The sequence below is a fragment of the Vidua macroura genome, chromosome 1 (genome assembly GCF_024509145.1).
Source record: "Vidua macroura isolate BioBank_ID:100142 chromosome 1, ASM2450914v1, whole genome shotgun sequence".
Lineage (NCBI taxonomy): Eukaryota > Metazoa > Chordata > Aves > Passeriformes > Viduidae > Vidua > Vidua macroura.
Window position 1 is genome coordinate 120,438,687 of NC_071571.1, and position 16,057 is coordinate 120,454,743.

The following is a 16,057-nucleotide window of genomic DNA, read 5'->3' on the forward strand; positions in this document are numbered from 1 at the left end:
TAGAAAACAATTTTCAAGTGTGTCTTCTTCTTATGTATTTCACTTATTTTCACCACCAGGAGAAACTTTTCTTTGATTTTGAAGTTCTAATTTGGAAATGTTTCTTATAAAATCTCATAAGAATATAAGAGATGCTTGCTTCCAATCTATCAGATTTTTCAATATAGTAGGATTATATATATATATATGATGACTTGAGCACTCCTTGTAGTATACTGATGTTTGTAAAAAGTTAAAAATTCTGAGACCAACTCTGCATATTTAATGTGCTACAGAATAGAAATAATTGAAATGTGATATGATGGAAGCAAGCATAGCAAAGCCTTGAGCAGGCATCTGCAGAAAAAATGACCAAATATACAAGTTCTTGTTCAGAGGATTTAGGATTATTTTTTATATTTTATTATATTTTTTTTTATATTTTATTATATTTTGCATTCTATTGAGAAATTTTACTTTATTCTCTGAAGTTTCACCTGGTTTTATAGGTTCATTTCCACTTTGCATTGTGAAGAAAGAGAGAAGAGAAATGTGCATATTGCCCTGTAATTGCCGCATAACGTGTTATACATGCTGGTCAGGGTGAGATTTGAATCATAATGTGTCCATTGGTAAATCTGATATTGCTGATTTAATTTTAGAAAGCAGATAGCTGTATGCTTAAATTTGTTGTCACTTTACTGGCAGATCTGCCATTTTAATTTCCACATTTTTTGAAAAGTCATTTTGATAATATTTCGGCTGAGGAACATGAAGAGTATATTGTTTCCAGGCAATTTCATAATGGAACAAAATATGATACATTGTATGGTACAACAGCATGCAGAGAACAGTATGTATAGTTTTCAGATTTAACGTTACTTTTACTTACCAAAGTAAAAGACGTCTAGAAAGCATTTTCCTAAATTTTCTAAATGTTTTTTTCAATCTGTTTTGTTTTCAGGCATTGCTATTTCTGATGAACTCGATAAGGTAAGACTGATAAAAGATGTCTAATGAGCAATACAAAGAGGCAGATGATTATGATAAGGCACATGCCACTGTCCTGGCATATACGTGTCTGTTCTGTTGGGTTCAGAGGAAGTTTGGGTATGGAAAGCTATATGGGTAAGTACAGTATATGTGGATACATTATGATCTTGACCAAGGGTGGGCAGTCAAGTGTGGAAAAAAATAAGTGACTGAGTTTAAGAGATTCTTAATGAGACCATGGAAATACTTTTGATCTTGACACCATCTTTGCTTAATATAGTCTGTTGGATTACTTTGTGTACTTTTGGAAACATTCATCCTTGAATACCTTTTATTCATGAAATTGAATTCTGCATTCCTAAATATGATTTGTGAGAATACTTAGAAATTATTTTTACCACTCAGATTTACTCAGGAATGCACAAGGCATAAAGATCAGTCTTTACCTCCTTGCTGAACACAAAAATGATCTCTTCAGTTCTGGCCATTTTTGATACCTTACACAGTTAGCATGAATTTTAATTCTAGATATAATAAATTCTATATTGAAAGAGTAATCAAGCTGGGTTTATTTAAGTACTTATGCAAACAGAACCAATTTTTCTTCCCTATTCTCAGCAATGAACAGCAGTGTGCTTCTAGTGCCAAGAAACTTGCGTTGTGTTCTTGGTGTCAGAAACCATTGCTGTCAGGACAATGAGTTCAAAAGGTATATAAGACACAGGAATAATGCCTAATTGTTTTTTTTAAGTAACTTTCATTTCCGCTGGTAAAATGAGGACACAAATCCTTCTGACAAAAGTGCGTATAAAATACCATCACTGCATTCTCCAAGGAAGGCCACTTAGATAAGACTGATTAATGTTACAGTGCACTCAAGTGCATCTGTGGCTGCCATTTCCAAACTATGGCCTAAGTCTTCCCACAGTTTCAATAACTGGGCTCAGAAGTGATAGTAAACACAATTAGAAAGTCATTCCATTACAACCCTCACCTTTAAAAATACTTATCAAGAACTTAATTGGTTATGTTTTTGTTGTTGAAAAAACCCTCTAGGATACTCTTTGAGGGAGGAAAAAGACAATTTAGGCTAGAGCCTGGTATCACATACTTTTTGCATATATATTTTAGCAAATAATTTCTGGTTGATTTGGTTTTTATTAAACTGTAATATCTTATTTTTTAAAAAAATGTTTTGTAAATTTAGTTATTCAATGTGAAAAACGAGATGGATAACATAATTGGGGAATTTCCACAGGATGCAGTTTGAGTGAAGAGTCAGGGTTTTTTTGTTACTATATACTTTATTTTTATAATTTAAAACTGGAAGGTGGTAGGCTTTTTTTAAAAAAAAACCTTGGAATTAGGTTATATACATTCAATTAATAGATTGAATGTTCTTGAAGTCAAAAGTTATTTCTACAAAACCCCAAACAATTAAACTCTCTAGCATAAACCAATTGTGCAGTGCAGCTCAACAGGCTTTCAGCATAGATTTAGAGAAGAAGAGTGATTTTTTCTTAATCTCCATGATTTTTAGTGACCTTCATTTCTATTTCTTGTTTGACCCTTTAAGGATTTTTAATTAATGTAAAATCTAGTCTGTTTTAAGAATATAAGCATAGCCAGGACCATTCTGTGGAATCCTGCCTCCTAGGAATGATCCCTTATACAAGCTAATTCCTGAAATGTTCCTGTGACCTGTTTCTACATGTATTATTTGTCTTGGGCCAAAAGCAGCTAAAGACAACCTGATAATCGTTATTTTAACATTAAAGAGAATTGGTTCTATTTCACCTAAATGTGTTCACAGGCGATGTTTATTTTTCAGGTATAAATGCAGTCAAGTCTTAATTTTTTAATACATGCTGATACTAGAGCTTCCTTATCTAAACTGTAGCAGCACTGAATAATTTTTGAAATCACATTCATCTATGGTTTGGATTAACAATTTAACTCATCAGGTCCATGTCTTTGGACTAGAACAGCATGGCCAAACTTGGCATTGGATTGTAGTAAAACATCAGCATTGCAGAGATGTTATGAGAGACATATAAAACTTTAATGTATGCTCTTCCTTGCTTTACTTCCTTGATGAACAGGGATATTTTGGGGAACTAAGAGTATGACAGAGCCCATAATTATGCTGTTTTATCTATGGTTTAGATTATGAACCTAGAGAAAATAGAGAATGCATGTGTGTGTTTCTTTATTTTTGATTCTTTATTTTTGTTTCTGATTGTCTTTTTTTAAAAAAAAAATATTTCTTTCTGGGTTCAGTAACTTCTAGCTTCCTTTGTCAGGCTAATACTTAATCAGCATTTTTGGTTGATGTAACTCCTCCTCCAAGTAATCCGGTTAATTAGTTAGTTGCTTAGTTACTCTAGCATTTGGATTTGGAAAACCGTTTGCTCTGAATCTCTTTTGTGAAAGAATGTTTCACTTAAATGGATTCTTGTCAAATATCTCCTAGTATTAGCTTTTTGTCAGTACTTAGAGCTTTTTGTCCAAGACAGTAATAGAGAAAATACAGGCATATGAGGTGAGCCTTCAGTCAATATGGAATTTTCCATTTTGACATAATCTCCTAAAATTTCTGAGTTCACTAGTAACCTTGAAAAGAAAAGCAAAATAAAAATGAAAATTACTGCAATTAAAATAGGCTTATTGTAGCAATTACCTTCTTTTTCATTTACTTCAGGCTTTCAGAGGTGTTCTGTCTCTCTTGATGATTCAGCCTCTGTCTCTAGGCCATGGAGGCTATGTAATGTCAGAAACCAGCACTGCAAGCACATTGTGTAAGGAAAGGAGATAAGAAGGGATACCTTGTCAGTCACATATTTTAAAATGCAGATTTAATATAATACATATTTCTGAACTGACTCACCCTCATTGCCACTGAACAGAAACTATTGAAGGATTTTAGGAAACTGCACACTTCCATGCATAATGTCAAGGGTTTAATGTAAACAAAGAAGAGCTAGGATGTTCACCTTTTTTTTTTTTTTTTATATTCACAGAGTTCTAGGCTGAAAAAAGAACTCTGGAGGAAAACTCTAGAAGAGTGAGACCTGTCATAACATTGTGACATTTGTCTGGAATTCCCAGTGATATCTTTCAGTCACTTCAAACACTACTAATGGGAGACACTTAAGTATTAGAGATCCAGAGTTAGACCCAAGTGAAGATCTAAAAATTAATAGTAGACTTTGACCCTCAATGTTAATATTAAAAAAAAAATTCTATGCTGTTTAGGACATAGTTTCTTCTTATATGTAGTATTCTAAAATGAAAACAGGTTACTATTAATAAAATAGAGGAAACAATTATTCTTAAGTCATAAAAATAAATTAATTTATTCTCATCCCAAGGTATTTCTCACTATGGAGATTCTCTCAAAATCCATATCAGAAAATAGGAATAGAGCTTTTTAAGTGATGCATAAATAAATGGATATACAAATGTTGTCCTTTCGGGTAGAGGTTGCATTCAGCAACCACATCTCAGCTCAGCATGTAGAGGAGAATCAGCTGTCTGTCAGTCTTTCCCTTCTCCTTTTCTCCACATAAAGGAAGTTTGAGTGTGTCAAATTGGTAGCCACTGATGTGGATCAGTGGATGACACCTGGACTGCACCATGAAATAGTGCTCTTTTAGTACAGATTTAAATACCTAGCTGTACTGAAAATATTTCTGTGCACACTAATGTCACTGTCAATATCTTCTGTTATTTATAGGTGAATATAAATTGGAAATCAATTAAGATTCTAAAGTTTATATGAAGAAATCAACCAAAACTATAACATCTTGTTTGAGAACAGAATACTTCATCTCAATATTTTGCAGCCTTTGAAATAGACTGCCAAATAAACATCCTGATGTTCTGAATAGAGCTGTCTCTTCTTCTCCATTTGGTGTTTCCAATGAGGCTGCTTATGTAGTTGAAAGGAGGACAATAAATTAGGTCAGTGAAACCATATTGTACTAATCTAACACAATTAAAAAAAGGAAAGCAAGGTGATAAAGTGAGGCAAAGCATGACTATGTAATATAAATTACATTTCTGAGAAGTAGATTATGAAAGTGCTACTTTATCCCTAGAATGCCTATGAAAAAAATTAGCATAGCAAGGAGAATCACAAAATTCATGTTTTACTTATTCATATGCTGATTTTGCAGTGCATAGTGTCAGGAAAAACTTATGGGCAAATTTTTTGGTGCTTTTGCATTTTCATTTAAGGGACTGAAAGCTTTTAGCAAGATTGACAGTGCAAGTTATTCTAACTAACTAGTTCCAGGAACAATTTTTATTAATTATTAGAAATTATCCTAGGGAGAAAGGGACGGGATAAAATAGCTAGAATAACAGGAATAAACCTCAGAAGGGGCCAGATGGTTAATTAACTAACGTAAGCACCTTGTGTAATGAAGGCATTATGAGCAGCAAAATAATTTTTTTTCTAAGCTCACAAGAACTACCACACTTGTGACAATTTGCACTTGTCAAGTGCCCAGAGGTGACTGTCATCTAGTCTACATTACCTGACTATGCCACAGCTCCAAATAGACACACAAAACATCTATTTGTAAGTAGATAAAAAACCCCAACTCCAGTGGTTAAGTATCCTAAAACATCTGAAGCCATAGATTCAAGTTTCAGTGGTCCTTGTAGAAAAAAAGCATTGTGTGAAAGTGAATTAGTCAGTCAAGTGATGGACAAATATGGACAGAGGTTTGGGGAGTGGAGTGTGGAAAAGCACTCATAGGCACATTGCAGAAAGCTAAACAAAAGAACAAGGGTGAGTGAGTCAGATCCAGGGCCAGGGTTACATTTGACTCTTAAAATAGAGGTTCTTGTGCTCAGCAAAATTGCAGCATATAGCCAGAGGGTAAATATATTGATGTTGAAAGCACTTTGCAGCATTTTTTTTTTTTTGTTACTTTCATTTCAATAGAGGCTTCTACTTCAAACTGCTTTTACTGTATCTGTTTCAATTAGGAGGAGATTTCAAAAATGGCTTGTTTTTAGGAAGGAGATAAAATATGGTTTCTAGGCTACCTAGTTAGTGTACTGTACTTTTTCTGGATGCTTTTTGTTTGGAAAACATTCTTTTATGGCAGGAATGTTTACTGAGGCACTAAGTTAGGTAACAGCCAAGGATTTGCTAAGGATTTGCTTTCCTATAATTTTCACTTGTTAAACAATAGGAATATATCTCTCCTAATTAGGCACACTATATTTGAAATATCTTTAGTAACCTATAAACAGTTTAATTAAAGAAAAATAATTATTCTTATCCCATAATTTAATATCTTTTTCTTTTCTGGTATACAGGTGTGTTTTTTAGTTTGACTATGCTGTTATACATGACCCTTTATCTACAACCATTCTAGTAAAATTAAAAACAGAGATACTCATTACAGCAGAGTGCTTTTTCATAGAACTTAAGGACAACTTGTTTCTTTAATCTAAATTCCTAATATGATGGTGCAAGTTACTGCTATTGTTTTGAATATGTCAGTTATATTCTGCTTGCTTCTTGTAATCCTGTCCAGTTTATTGTCCTCCAGTAAGTGGTTAAAAATAGTTTCAGAAATGCATTTTATTCAAATGTTAATACTATTTTCAGAATAGAAAGATGCATTATGTAAAGCCCAGCAGGGTTATTTTTAAAATGCAAAATGCAGATCTATTTATTAGTTTTGCATTAATTCATAATGCAAATAAGAGTGTAGCTATTAATCTACAACCGTCTTTTGGCTGGTTTTTTTATACAAATGGCCTTGTGTTGCTTAGCAGAACAGATATACTGAAGGTTTTAAGAGCTGTGCATTTAATAAAAAAGGTGATTTTTCTACAGTTGCAATTAAAAAAAAATAAGTGAATGATTTGAGGCACCAGGGCATCAGTGTACACAATTATTTCTTGGAATTTTGTTAATGGGGAACTTTTCATTAGTCCATCATTTTTTCTAGGTATTTTGCAGCCCTCTGAAATGATAATGCAATGTATTGGTTTTGTACTTCGAAATTTTTTTTTCTTTCTCTGTTTACATCTATGGTTGAGAACAAGCAGTGCATTTTTTTTTCCTGTTTTGTTTTGTTTTGTTTTTTCTCTTCAGGACACAGCAGGTTTTAGCACCCCCCTTCTCAGACCTCGTGTTATTGGAGAATGGATTGGCCGTGAAGAAAATGATGCAGACCCTCTGGCTGCTGAGATGCTGCAGCCACCAATACCAAGAAATAAAAATGAGCAGTGGGACAGTGAGGATAGCAGCAGTCCTGGAGGAAGGTGGGTTTTTGATCTGGCCTAGAAACTTTATATTTTGTAAAACAGAGCTGTCTTTGTTACAAAAATTCCATTTCTAAGGGCAGAGTACAAGGGTTTTGAATTCTCATGCCATAGTGTGGGCACATGCAGAATAAATAGGAGTCATTAATATGTGACTTTTTTCTTATGCTTTTCTATATGATTAACTTAATACCCATTTGCAATCCTATGGATTTATTCCTATGTGAAAAGCTAAGTGTATTTTGACATGGTTGGGGTCCACTGTGTAATAATGTTGTAATGTATAGCCTAATTCAGATACTTCATACCCTTCCATCTTTCCAGGGCTGGTAGTAGCTATTTATTAGTCTTCTTGACACTTAAGTGATAAATCTGGCTTTCTCATTTAAAGGAGAGATAGGCAAGGGAAACAGTATCTATATAATTTTTATCAGAACTTCTTAAATTCATTTTCATTTCACATCTTAGCTTTTTGGTGTTAATAACAAGTCTTTCTCAAAGAGAAATTTTGTTCTCTGCAGTAAATAATTTCTGAAGATTTATTGTGCTTGACTGAAAAAGCTTGTGCTTTGGCTATGTGGAAGAGATTATAATGCAAGGAGTCCATTTTCCATGATTTAAAGATATGTTTATCACAGAAGGTTAAATACTCACAGCCTTGCTTTGGGGATAAATGGGGATAAATTTTCTGCACTGCCTCTGTTAATTGGCTTAAGCACCTACATTTCTCCCTTAGCCTTGGAGCATATCTCCTGAGTTATAACTAGTACTTTGATTGGAACAGACACCTTTTTCTTCCTTTTTTTTAGAAGGCAGAAACTCTCTGCTTTCCCTTTGAAAAGGTATAAGGTATTCCTTTACTTCACATTCTTCCATGTGCCTTCTACATTGGAATTCACCTCCCTGTCACAGCGAAACTAATGTGTCACTAGCTGTGCTCTTACCGACTGCATTCATTAACTTTCCTCACATCTTGGGAATATTTGTTGTCCATGAGTACTTCATTTAATTAGATTATTGTGGGGGTAGCTGTGAGTACTACTATTTCAAAGAAGTAGCAGTGTGTCGTAATGATCCCTCAGCCAGTCCTTGGACGGGAACCAACACAACTCAGACTCTGGGTCTCTTCAGTGCAGTTCCTGAGAAAATAATGGAGTCAGCAACTGGCACTGCAGCTTAATTGTGCAGGCCTGGGTTTCTTTTTCCTTATTCAGCAGTTCAGTAAAGGCATTGAATAAAGATCTGTTCCATGTTTCAGAGCAAATTGAGGATATTGTATCCCTTCTGTCAATAGAAGGGAGAAGAAATAAGCATCTCTGTCTAATTTCTAGAAGGGAGCAAAGAGGTCTAGTTCTGAGCAACAGACATGATTCAAAGCAGCACGTTTTTCTCTTTGTAGAGGGTGGTACAAGCTGAGAGAAACCTCACAGCTAATGCTATAATTAAAAATATGATTAATGGCTTTGAGTATAGTATTTGAGGAATCATGTCGAGTATGATGACAAAATCAGGTTTCCTGGTGTGTGAATAAGGAGAATATAGAGAACTTGATGCCAGGAAAGAGTCATGGGATACTGATATCTCTGTTTTTAGGTGCTGTAAGTGCTGAAGGCCTACTGAAAAATATGTATTGCTATGTGGGAGTACTGATTTTCAGTGGAAATGAGTAACTACTAAATTACATGCAGCATATGGATTTACATTTGGATGACTGATTTTATGTCTGGGACAATTCTTTGCTTCATTAGCATTTCATCAGTTTTTGTATGGCATTTATAAAAACCATGTTTGCAGTCTTGTAAAGGAATCATAAAGTTGCAGAACTTGAAAATAATGGTGATACTAAAATTGATGTCAACTGTATATGGAAATTTTAAAGACCCATGTTGATCAGGGTTAATCTGAATATTTAATAATAGTTCACTAATAACTGTCAGTTTCTTCAAGGTCTGATTTAGTGTTACTGTGAATTAAAGTGCTATTAATGCAGAATTTTGGAATTGACCACACACCAAATGCACAAGACAAGTACTAGGTAATAATAACTTAGTTTTAATGTAGCAAATAACTAGTACATCTAAAAATAGTGGGAAGAGTGTGTTTTGCTCTCAAAAGAGTCACTTTATCAGTTGTAAAGAAAGTTTGGCTATGTCATCTGTATTTCAGTAATCTATTTCATAGTTAATGTAGCCTTATGTAGTTAAGTTGCCTTTTGTAAAAATAAGTTTCATTTTGGAAAATGAAAGAGAGGGGAATTTTAAATATCCACATTCAGTGTTTCCAATTTTATCTTGTTAAAATTTATTTAGTAACACTTTTAATAAAAAGTGATCGGTTGTTTATCACTATTTATCAGGATCTATGGGATAAGCCAGCAAGCTCTTAGACCTAATTATAATACTCAGTTAAAATACAAGAATGGGAAAGTCAAAACTGTAATCATTCCATTATTTCCAGGTTGTATGTTTTATTTTACCTGTCACTAAACATAAGAAAATGGTACATATATGAAAAACTATATAAATATCCAAATAATTAGACATGACAAATCATTGGTAAAGTAAGTGCCATCAGTGTAGTGTGACAGAACCACCATTTCCTCTTGAAAACATGCATTCCTGTGATGATGAACAATGGAAGCAGACATGTCATATATTTGAAAGCCCAGCCCAGTAACTCAAAAGGATAAAAAAAAGAGCAACTGAAAGGACAGGTGTCACTACTGCTCTGACTGGGAATGACAATGTAGCCAGTCTGTGGTAGCTCTGTTAGGGATGTCTTGTCAAATGGATGAAGGGTCACCTTTTTGTCCTTAATGTTCTGGATTGCTACAGAGGAAAGATTGTGTTTGTCACTGGTTTTGCACTGCTATCTATTGCTGCTGTAAGGAAGAAAGGCAAGGTATTAATAAGTGGTAAGAGACCATAGAAAAGTGCTGAGGGCAATCCTGCTGGTACTGAGCTCATCTTTCAGAAATTTGAACTCCATGAAAATAGGATCAAACTCATTTCCAAGTCAGTGTTAGTAGTTTTCTATATGAAAAATTTCTTGGAGGAATTCTGAGAAGATGCAAGGCTCTTGGGAATCTTCCTCCAGGCATAATGTATGTACACAATGGGGAATTTGAGTGGTTTTTATTAGATACTCTTGTCTCTTAGAACTAGAAATGAACTAGAGCTTGCAGAGGCCGCATCCATAACCTGATGTCCTAAACTCAAAGGCCATTCTTCATCTCCAAGGTGCACTTTATCTTATTATTGCTGGAGAAATGAACAATTGTTGATTATATTAAAAATCATACATTTGCAACAATTCTGCCTTCCTGCAACAGACTGTAAGGACAGTCTGAGGTGTTGGTGGTAAAGTCACAAGGTGCCCCTCATGGGCACAAAAGGGGCAATGAACTCCTGTCTGTTTTATGTTGATACAGTAAGGAATGGCAAACTGTAGCAAGTCCTGCCTTAGACCCTTCTAACATCTGTACAATTCCACTAGTCTGTTACTTAGGTCAGAGGCACAACTCAACAAATCAGGAAAAGTGTTATAATCCTTTGGGGTAATGGTATTAAAACTACTCTAGAGAGCAGTTATTTGTTGTCAACTTTTTGCTATGCTTATCAATAGCTTAGCAATACTGATTACTAATTGACTTCCTGTTCTATATGTGTAGATTATTTAGACTTGATTAGTGCACATAAAAATCAATGGGAAATTTCCCAAATTCAATCAAATTTTAAAGTAGAAACTGAAAACACAAAATGTCTTAGAACATCCAATGAGTGATGTATTTTGAAGAGAGCACCAGTAAGAGAAAGTTGTGCTTTCCTCCCTCACAGCTTAAAAATGGAGCCAAAGACCAAAGGATTAAAACATCAACAGCAGCAACATAAGAAACTGCTGGCTGCCATGCTTTCTCAGGACTCCTTTGATTCAGCACAAAGCACAGCTCCATCTGTAACTGAAGAAGACATTGACAATGAAGATGATGCAATGGAACTACTGGGTAACTGCAAAAAATTATGTGTATTTTCTGAATTTTTTAATTATAAAAAGTCAAACAGAGATTAGTCAAAAACTGCTCCCTATGTTTGAAGCTAAAGTATTCAGCAGCTGTGTGAAGGTTAATTAGGGTTTAACATGAAACTTTCAGGAGAAATGTAAGGAGGACCATAAATGTGTGTGGATAAACTCCCAGCTGCATCCAAATTCCATGAAATAAATGCTTCAGGTGCTTAAAGTAATTAATTTGGTTTCCTACATAAATCCCTTTCACATTTTACTTGCAGAATGTATTTCTGTACAAAGAACAGAATCAGCTTCACTGTCTTTCATCTGGTTCTACTTTTTCTTAGCTGTATCAGTTTTAACTTCAGTAGATTTTTTTTTACTAACTAGCTATACAAAGCTTATGTAATGGGAATTTGTAACCTCTTCAGGGGATTTTATTGTAATTTTCCACTAGACTGTATTGTATCTTAAATTGCACTCTAGAAGACTTGATGCTTGCTGCTGCCTCCCTTTCCTAAAATTACTAACTGTATTTAATAAATAATGGTTCTAATTTTACTTAATAATTTCTTTTCTGCTATTTTTCAAAGTTTCAGTGTATGATGCTTAAAAGGCAGTCATGGATTTCATTATTTGTTCACAGTTTCTGCTCTATGGAACTTTATGTGGGATCAAAGCATGGGAAGTTCACAATCTCAGAATAACTGAGGTCTCTTGAGTTTATGAATTCTAGCATGATTTTTCTTTTTCAGGTTGGACCTTAATCTAAAAATAAGGAAAACACATGCTGCTCTTTTTACTCTCTATATTTCTGTTGCATCCTTACTATAGTCTTCAAAGAAACCCAGTATAGTTGAGGTTGGAGGGGACTGCTGGAGTTATCTAGCACGACCTTTTGCTCAAAAAGATCAGCCATAGCAAGTTTTTCTGAGTGAATTTTGACTCTCTCCAAAGAGGGAGATTCTACAACATCTCTGGGCAGCCTGTTCCAGTGCTTGACCATGCTCATGGTAAAAATATATATATATATTCTGCTCAATTAATTGTGAATTAATAAATAATTTCCTCTTATTTTTCAGTAGTTTAAAGTTTGATACATGCATTTGTTTTACAAGAAAGAAGAGAATGGCCTGGATCACTCATTGTTTATCACACACAGGATAGATTTTTTGTTAATTTCTGTGCAGATAGTGAGCAAAATGTATCCAATAGATGTACAGGTTTTTCTTCCTTGAATCCCTGAATGTATCTGGAACCAAGAAGGCAGTATAAAGGAATTTTCTAGTGTCTTGACATTTGGGTAGAAAATTATCTATGTACAAACTAGTGCTTTGGGGTCTTCTTTTAATAAGTACTTGATTGTAAGAATTCATTCTAGTTTTGTGCCATGCAAAACCTGGAATATTTTTCTATCCTGCAGTTCATCAAAACTGGCTAAGTTAATACAAACCAAACTTAAAACTAAGAAAGTTCACAAACAGGACCTCCAGTTTGGGTAGGGTGTTGTATTAATGAATGTAAGATTCTGAGGCAAAATACTGACGTATTTGAGGAGTAGCCATGCTTGTAGTGATTATAATACTGCCATGTTATAGTAACAACCACTGAGAGACAGTTCTATATGCATATTTTGGTATTTAAAGTGCTGTGCTTCTGAAAAAGTGTCTTTTATTTTAATTTTCATTTTGCAATTTGCTGACAGTATGTGTATTATATTTTGTATAATGGTTACGCTACATTCTCCAGAAATGCTCAAAATTTGAGGATATGACTGTGTTACATGGGAAGGATGTTTTAGTTTTCCTTTGAAGGTAACCTAAAGAAATTCAGTTCCTATCAGCTAATATAGGTATTTTTCATTCCTATATTTTCCAGGTCAGTAACTGATACTCCGATTGTTGGGATATTTTATTTGTTGGTTTTTTGGTTTTTGGGTTTTTTATTAGGTACTACATTACTCCATTATCTGCTTTGATGCTTTTTACACACCTTATATGCAGTATAACTAATTTCAAATCATGGCTTTCTGCCATCACTGAATTACAGGGCATTGTTGCATATAGCTCTTTGATTTGCTCTCTTCAGAGTTCAGTATTTTTTGTTTATTAAACCCTTTCTTAAAAAATTACAAAACTTCATGCTCCTAAGTCAGGATTCTGGGAAAACAGTTCTACTATTTATAGCAGATAATTTAAAGCATACACTATGTTTAAAATGCAGAACACAAACATCCATCTTTAAGTGTGCTCAAGAGAATCTTTTTCAGATTTTGGTTGATTTATTTAGATATTAAAAGCATGAAGCTAACTTTTTGCATATTTTCTTAAAAAAACCCCATTGCCTAGGTAAGTCAATGAAGGTTTCTGCTAGAATTCTTTTATATTCCAAATAAAAGAAACAATTACATTGTTATCCATTTCAAAAGAAATGTATGTGCAAAGAAGAAAAAGAATGTTACATGGCTATATTCTGATTTTAGTTATCACTTTTTTTTTAAGATAAGATGCATAGGAGGGCTGTTCCCATGCCGGTGACTTTCTAAGTGTGTTCAGTTAAGCAGATGGCTGCAATAGATTAGTGACTGATAACATCATAATGGAAATTATCTTCTTGACTTCAGAAATCTGAGAACTGTAACTGTCAATTCACATGTGTTTGTAAATGTTAAAGGGTTGTAGCAATTGATGTCTGGGACAAAATTATATCAAGGGACTCATTTTTTACACATCATAATGCCAAGTATTGTGTTTTGTAAATCTAACCAGGAGCCGACATAGTTCTTTGAGAAATTCTGCAGCCCATTTGGAGTTCTATGACATTTGGGCTTAAGCTGTCTCTCACATTTGGGTGAAGTCCACTGAGACTTAGAAATGATGTTATTCCCTCAGTATCTCATGGATGTGCATTGGAGAGGACTGAACTGTTATTTTCCCTGAAGTTGCTGTGAATATTGATTATACAGTCACCAAAGCATGACTCGTTTGGTTTTAAAAAATCAATTGACTAAGTGTAAGAATATAATTGTTTAAGTGTATTGCTGTGCACAAACATACATATAGTAAAAGTATAAGGATTTCTGTAGCACATTTGGACTTAAATATACATTCTTAAAGTTTTTACAAGTAAGGAAGATGAAAAAGACATTCTGTGTTGTTTTACACAATAATGGTATAGAGAATAATTTCTGTGAGGAGCAGCTCAGGTCATTTAGCCTGGAGAAGGGGAGGCTTAGAGGAAACCTTATCACACTCCAACTTTCTGAAAGGAGGCCAAGTAGAGTTTTCTGTCTTCTCACATGTAACAAGTGGCGGGACAAGGCCACAAGTCATGCCAGGGGAGATTTAGGTTAAATATTAGGAAAAGTTTTTTCATGGAAAGGTTTGTCAAGCATTTTAACAGGCTGCCCAAGGAAATGGCTGAGTCACTAACCCTGGAGGGATTTAAAAGATAAGCAGATGTGGCACTTAAGGACATGGTTTAGTGGTGGACTTGGCAGTGCTAGGGCAATGGTTGAACTTGGTGATCTTAATGGTCTTTTCCAGCCTAAATGATTCTATAATTCTGTGATATTTAGTTATAATAGTCAAGCAGCAATTTCTTAGTTTTGCCCAATCTCTAAGTGTGTTCTTGGTACTAAAAGTCTTACCATATGTTAACAGATGCTGTGCAGTAGTTAACTCTGTAGCACCACTGCAAAGGGTACCCAGGAAGCTCACTCACACAACCGTGGTTGAAGTGAAAGGTGGTGATGACTGAAGCCAAATTCCTGCAATTGATGCCAGTCTGTATGATTCTGAAGAGCCTCTCTGATTTCAATGCAAATAATCTTATATCTGAGCTGAACTTAAGTGTTTGGAGCATCAGGACTTGTAAAACTCTTCTTTTCTGTGGAGCTGGTTTCACAAAAATAATGCTTTTTTCCCCATAATGTATAAATTTGAAGTGAAAGTTGAAGTGATTGTTTACCTCATGTTTATTATGTGTAATTCCTTCTATACAGTAATAAATCAGAATCTTTAAAGATATAAATGCACTTCAATTAGTAATAAACTTTCCAATTATTGATTTGGGAGAAACCTGATGTGTTCTTTTGGCTTTAATAACTCTTCTTCTAATCTTTAGACTTTCTTTTTTTCTTCAAGAGCTTTCAAATGTTAATTATTTAATCATTTTAACACCCTTGAAAGGTTGTTTAGTGATATATTTACATTTTATAACAAGAGGAGATAAATAGAATATAGTGGAGATTGCATTTGCCTGAAGGATAAGACTGTAGCTCAGTGTCTGGTAGTTTACCCCTTAAATATCTATACTGCTTTTTTAATGAGCTTCTGAGTCATTAATGAAAGGGTGTGCAATCTGCAGTGTTTTCAGTGCATTTCCTCTGATTTATCAGACGTTCCTGTTTTCCTTGGTTCCTAAAGGTCTTTGATAACATGCAGGAAGCTGACTCTAGCCATGATAAATTATACTAATGCTAGCAACAGGTTGTTGCTTTTTGTTGACTTTCCCAGATGAATGAAACCTTCTCCGTTATGTGACTGGAATACAGAATTTTCAGAAAAGAGACCACAAAACCCTGGGGAAGATGATGTGACTTGTACTACATCTTTAGAACAGTTTTCTGGCCTGTAGCCTGTTTTGTTGTGATTTAAGTAGAATGATTGTGTGGGAGAAAGATGTGTGAATTGCTCCTAATGTTCCCTTTCACTGAGTCTTGTGTTTTTGGAAGCTATTGGGAAATCGGCAAAACTACCAGTGGGCATGTGCTGTGTAGGGCATGCAC

General features: G+C 34.5%; 1 protein-coding gene across 7 annotated transcripts in view; it reads left to right on the forward strand.

Annotated features, from left to right (window-relative positions):
• The window catches only part of C1H8orf34 (chromosome 1 C8orf34 homolog), a 191,098-nt gene that overhangs the window by 46,800 nt on the left and 128,241 nt on the right, over nt 1-16,057 (forward strand). For all 7 annotated transcript variants that reach the window (XM_053991910.1, XM_053991874.1, XM_053991919.1 and 4 more), the window contains exons 5-7: nt 944-972; nt 7,094-7,263; nt 11,100-11,266. In XM_053991910.1, the coding sequence (XP_053847885.1) occupies nt 944-972; nt 7,094-7,263; nt 11,100-11,266 (366 nt within the window). The remainder of the gene's footprint in view (nt 1-943; nt 973-7,093; nt 7,264-11,099; nt 11,267-16,057) is intronic.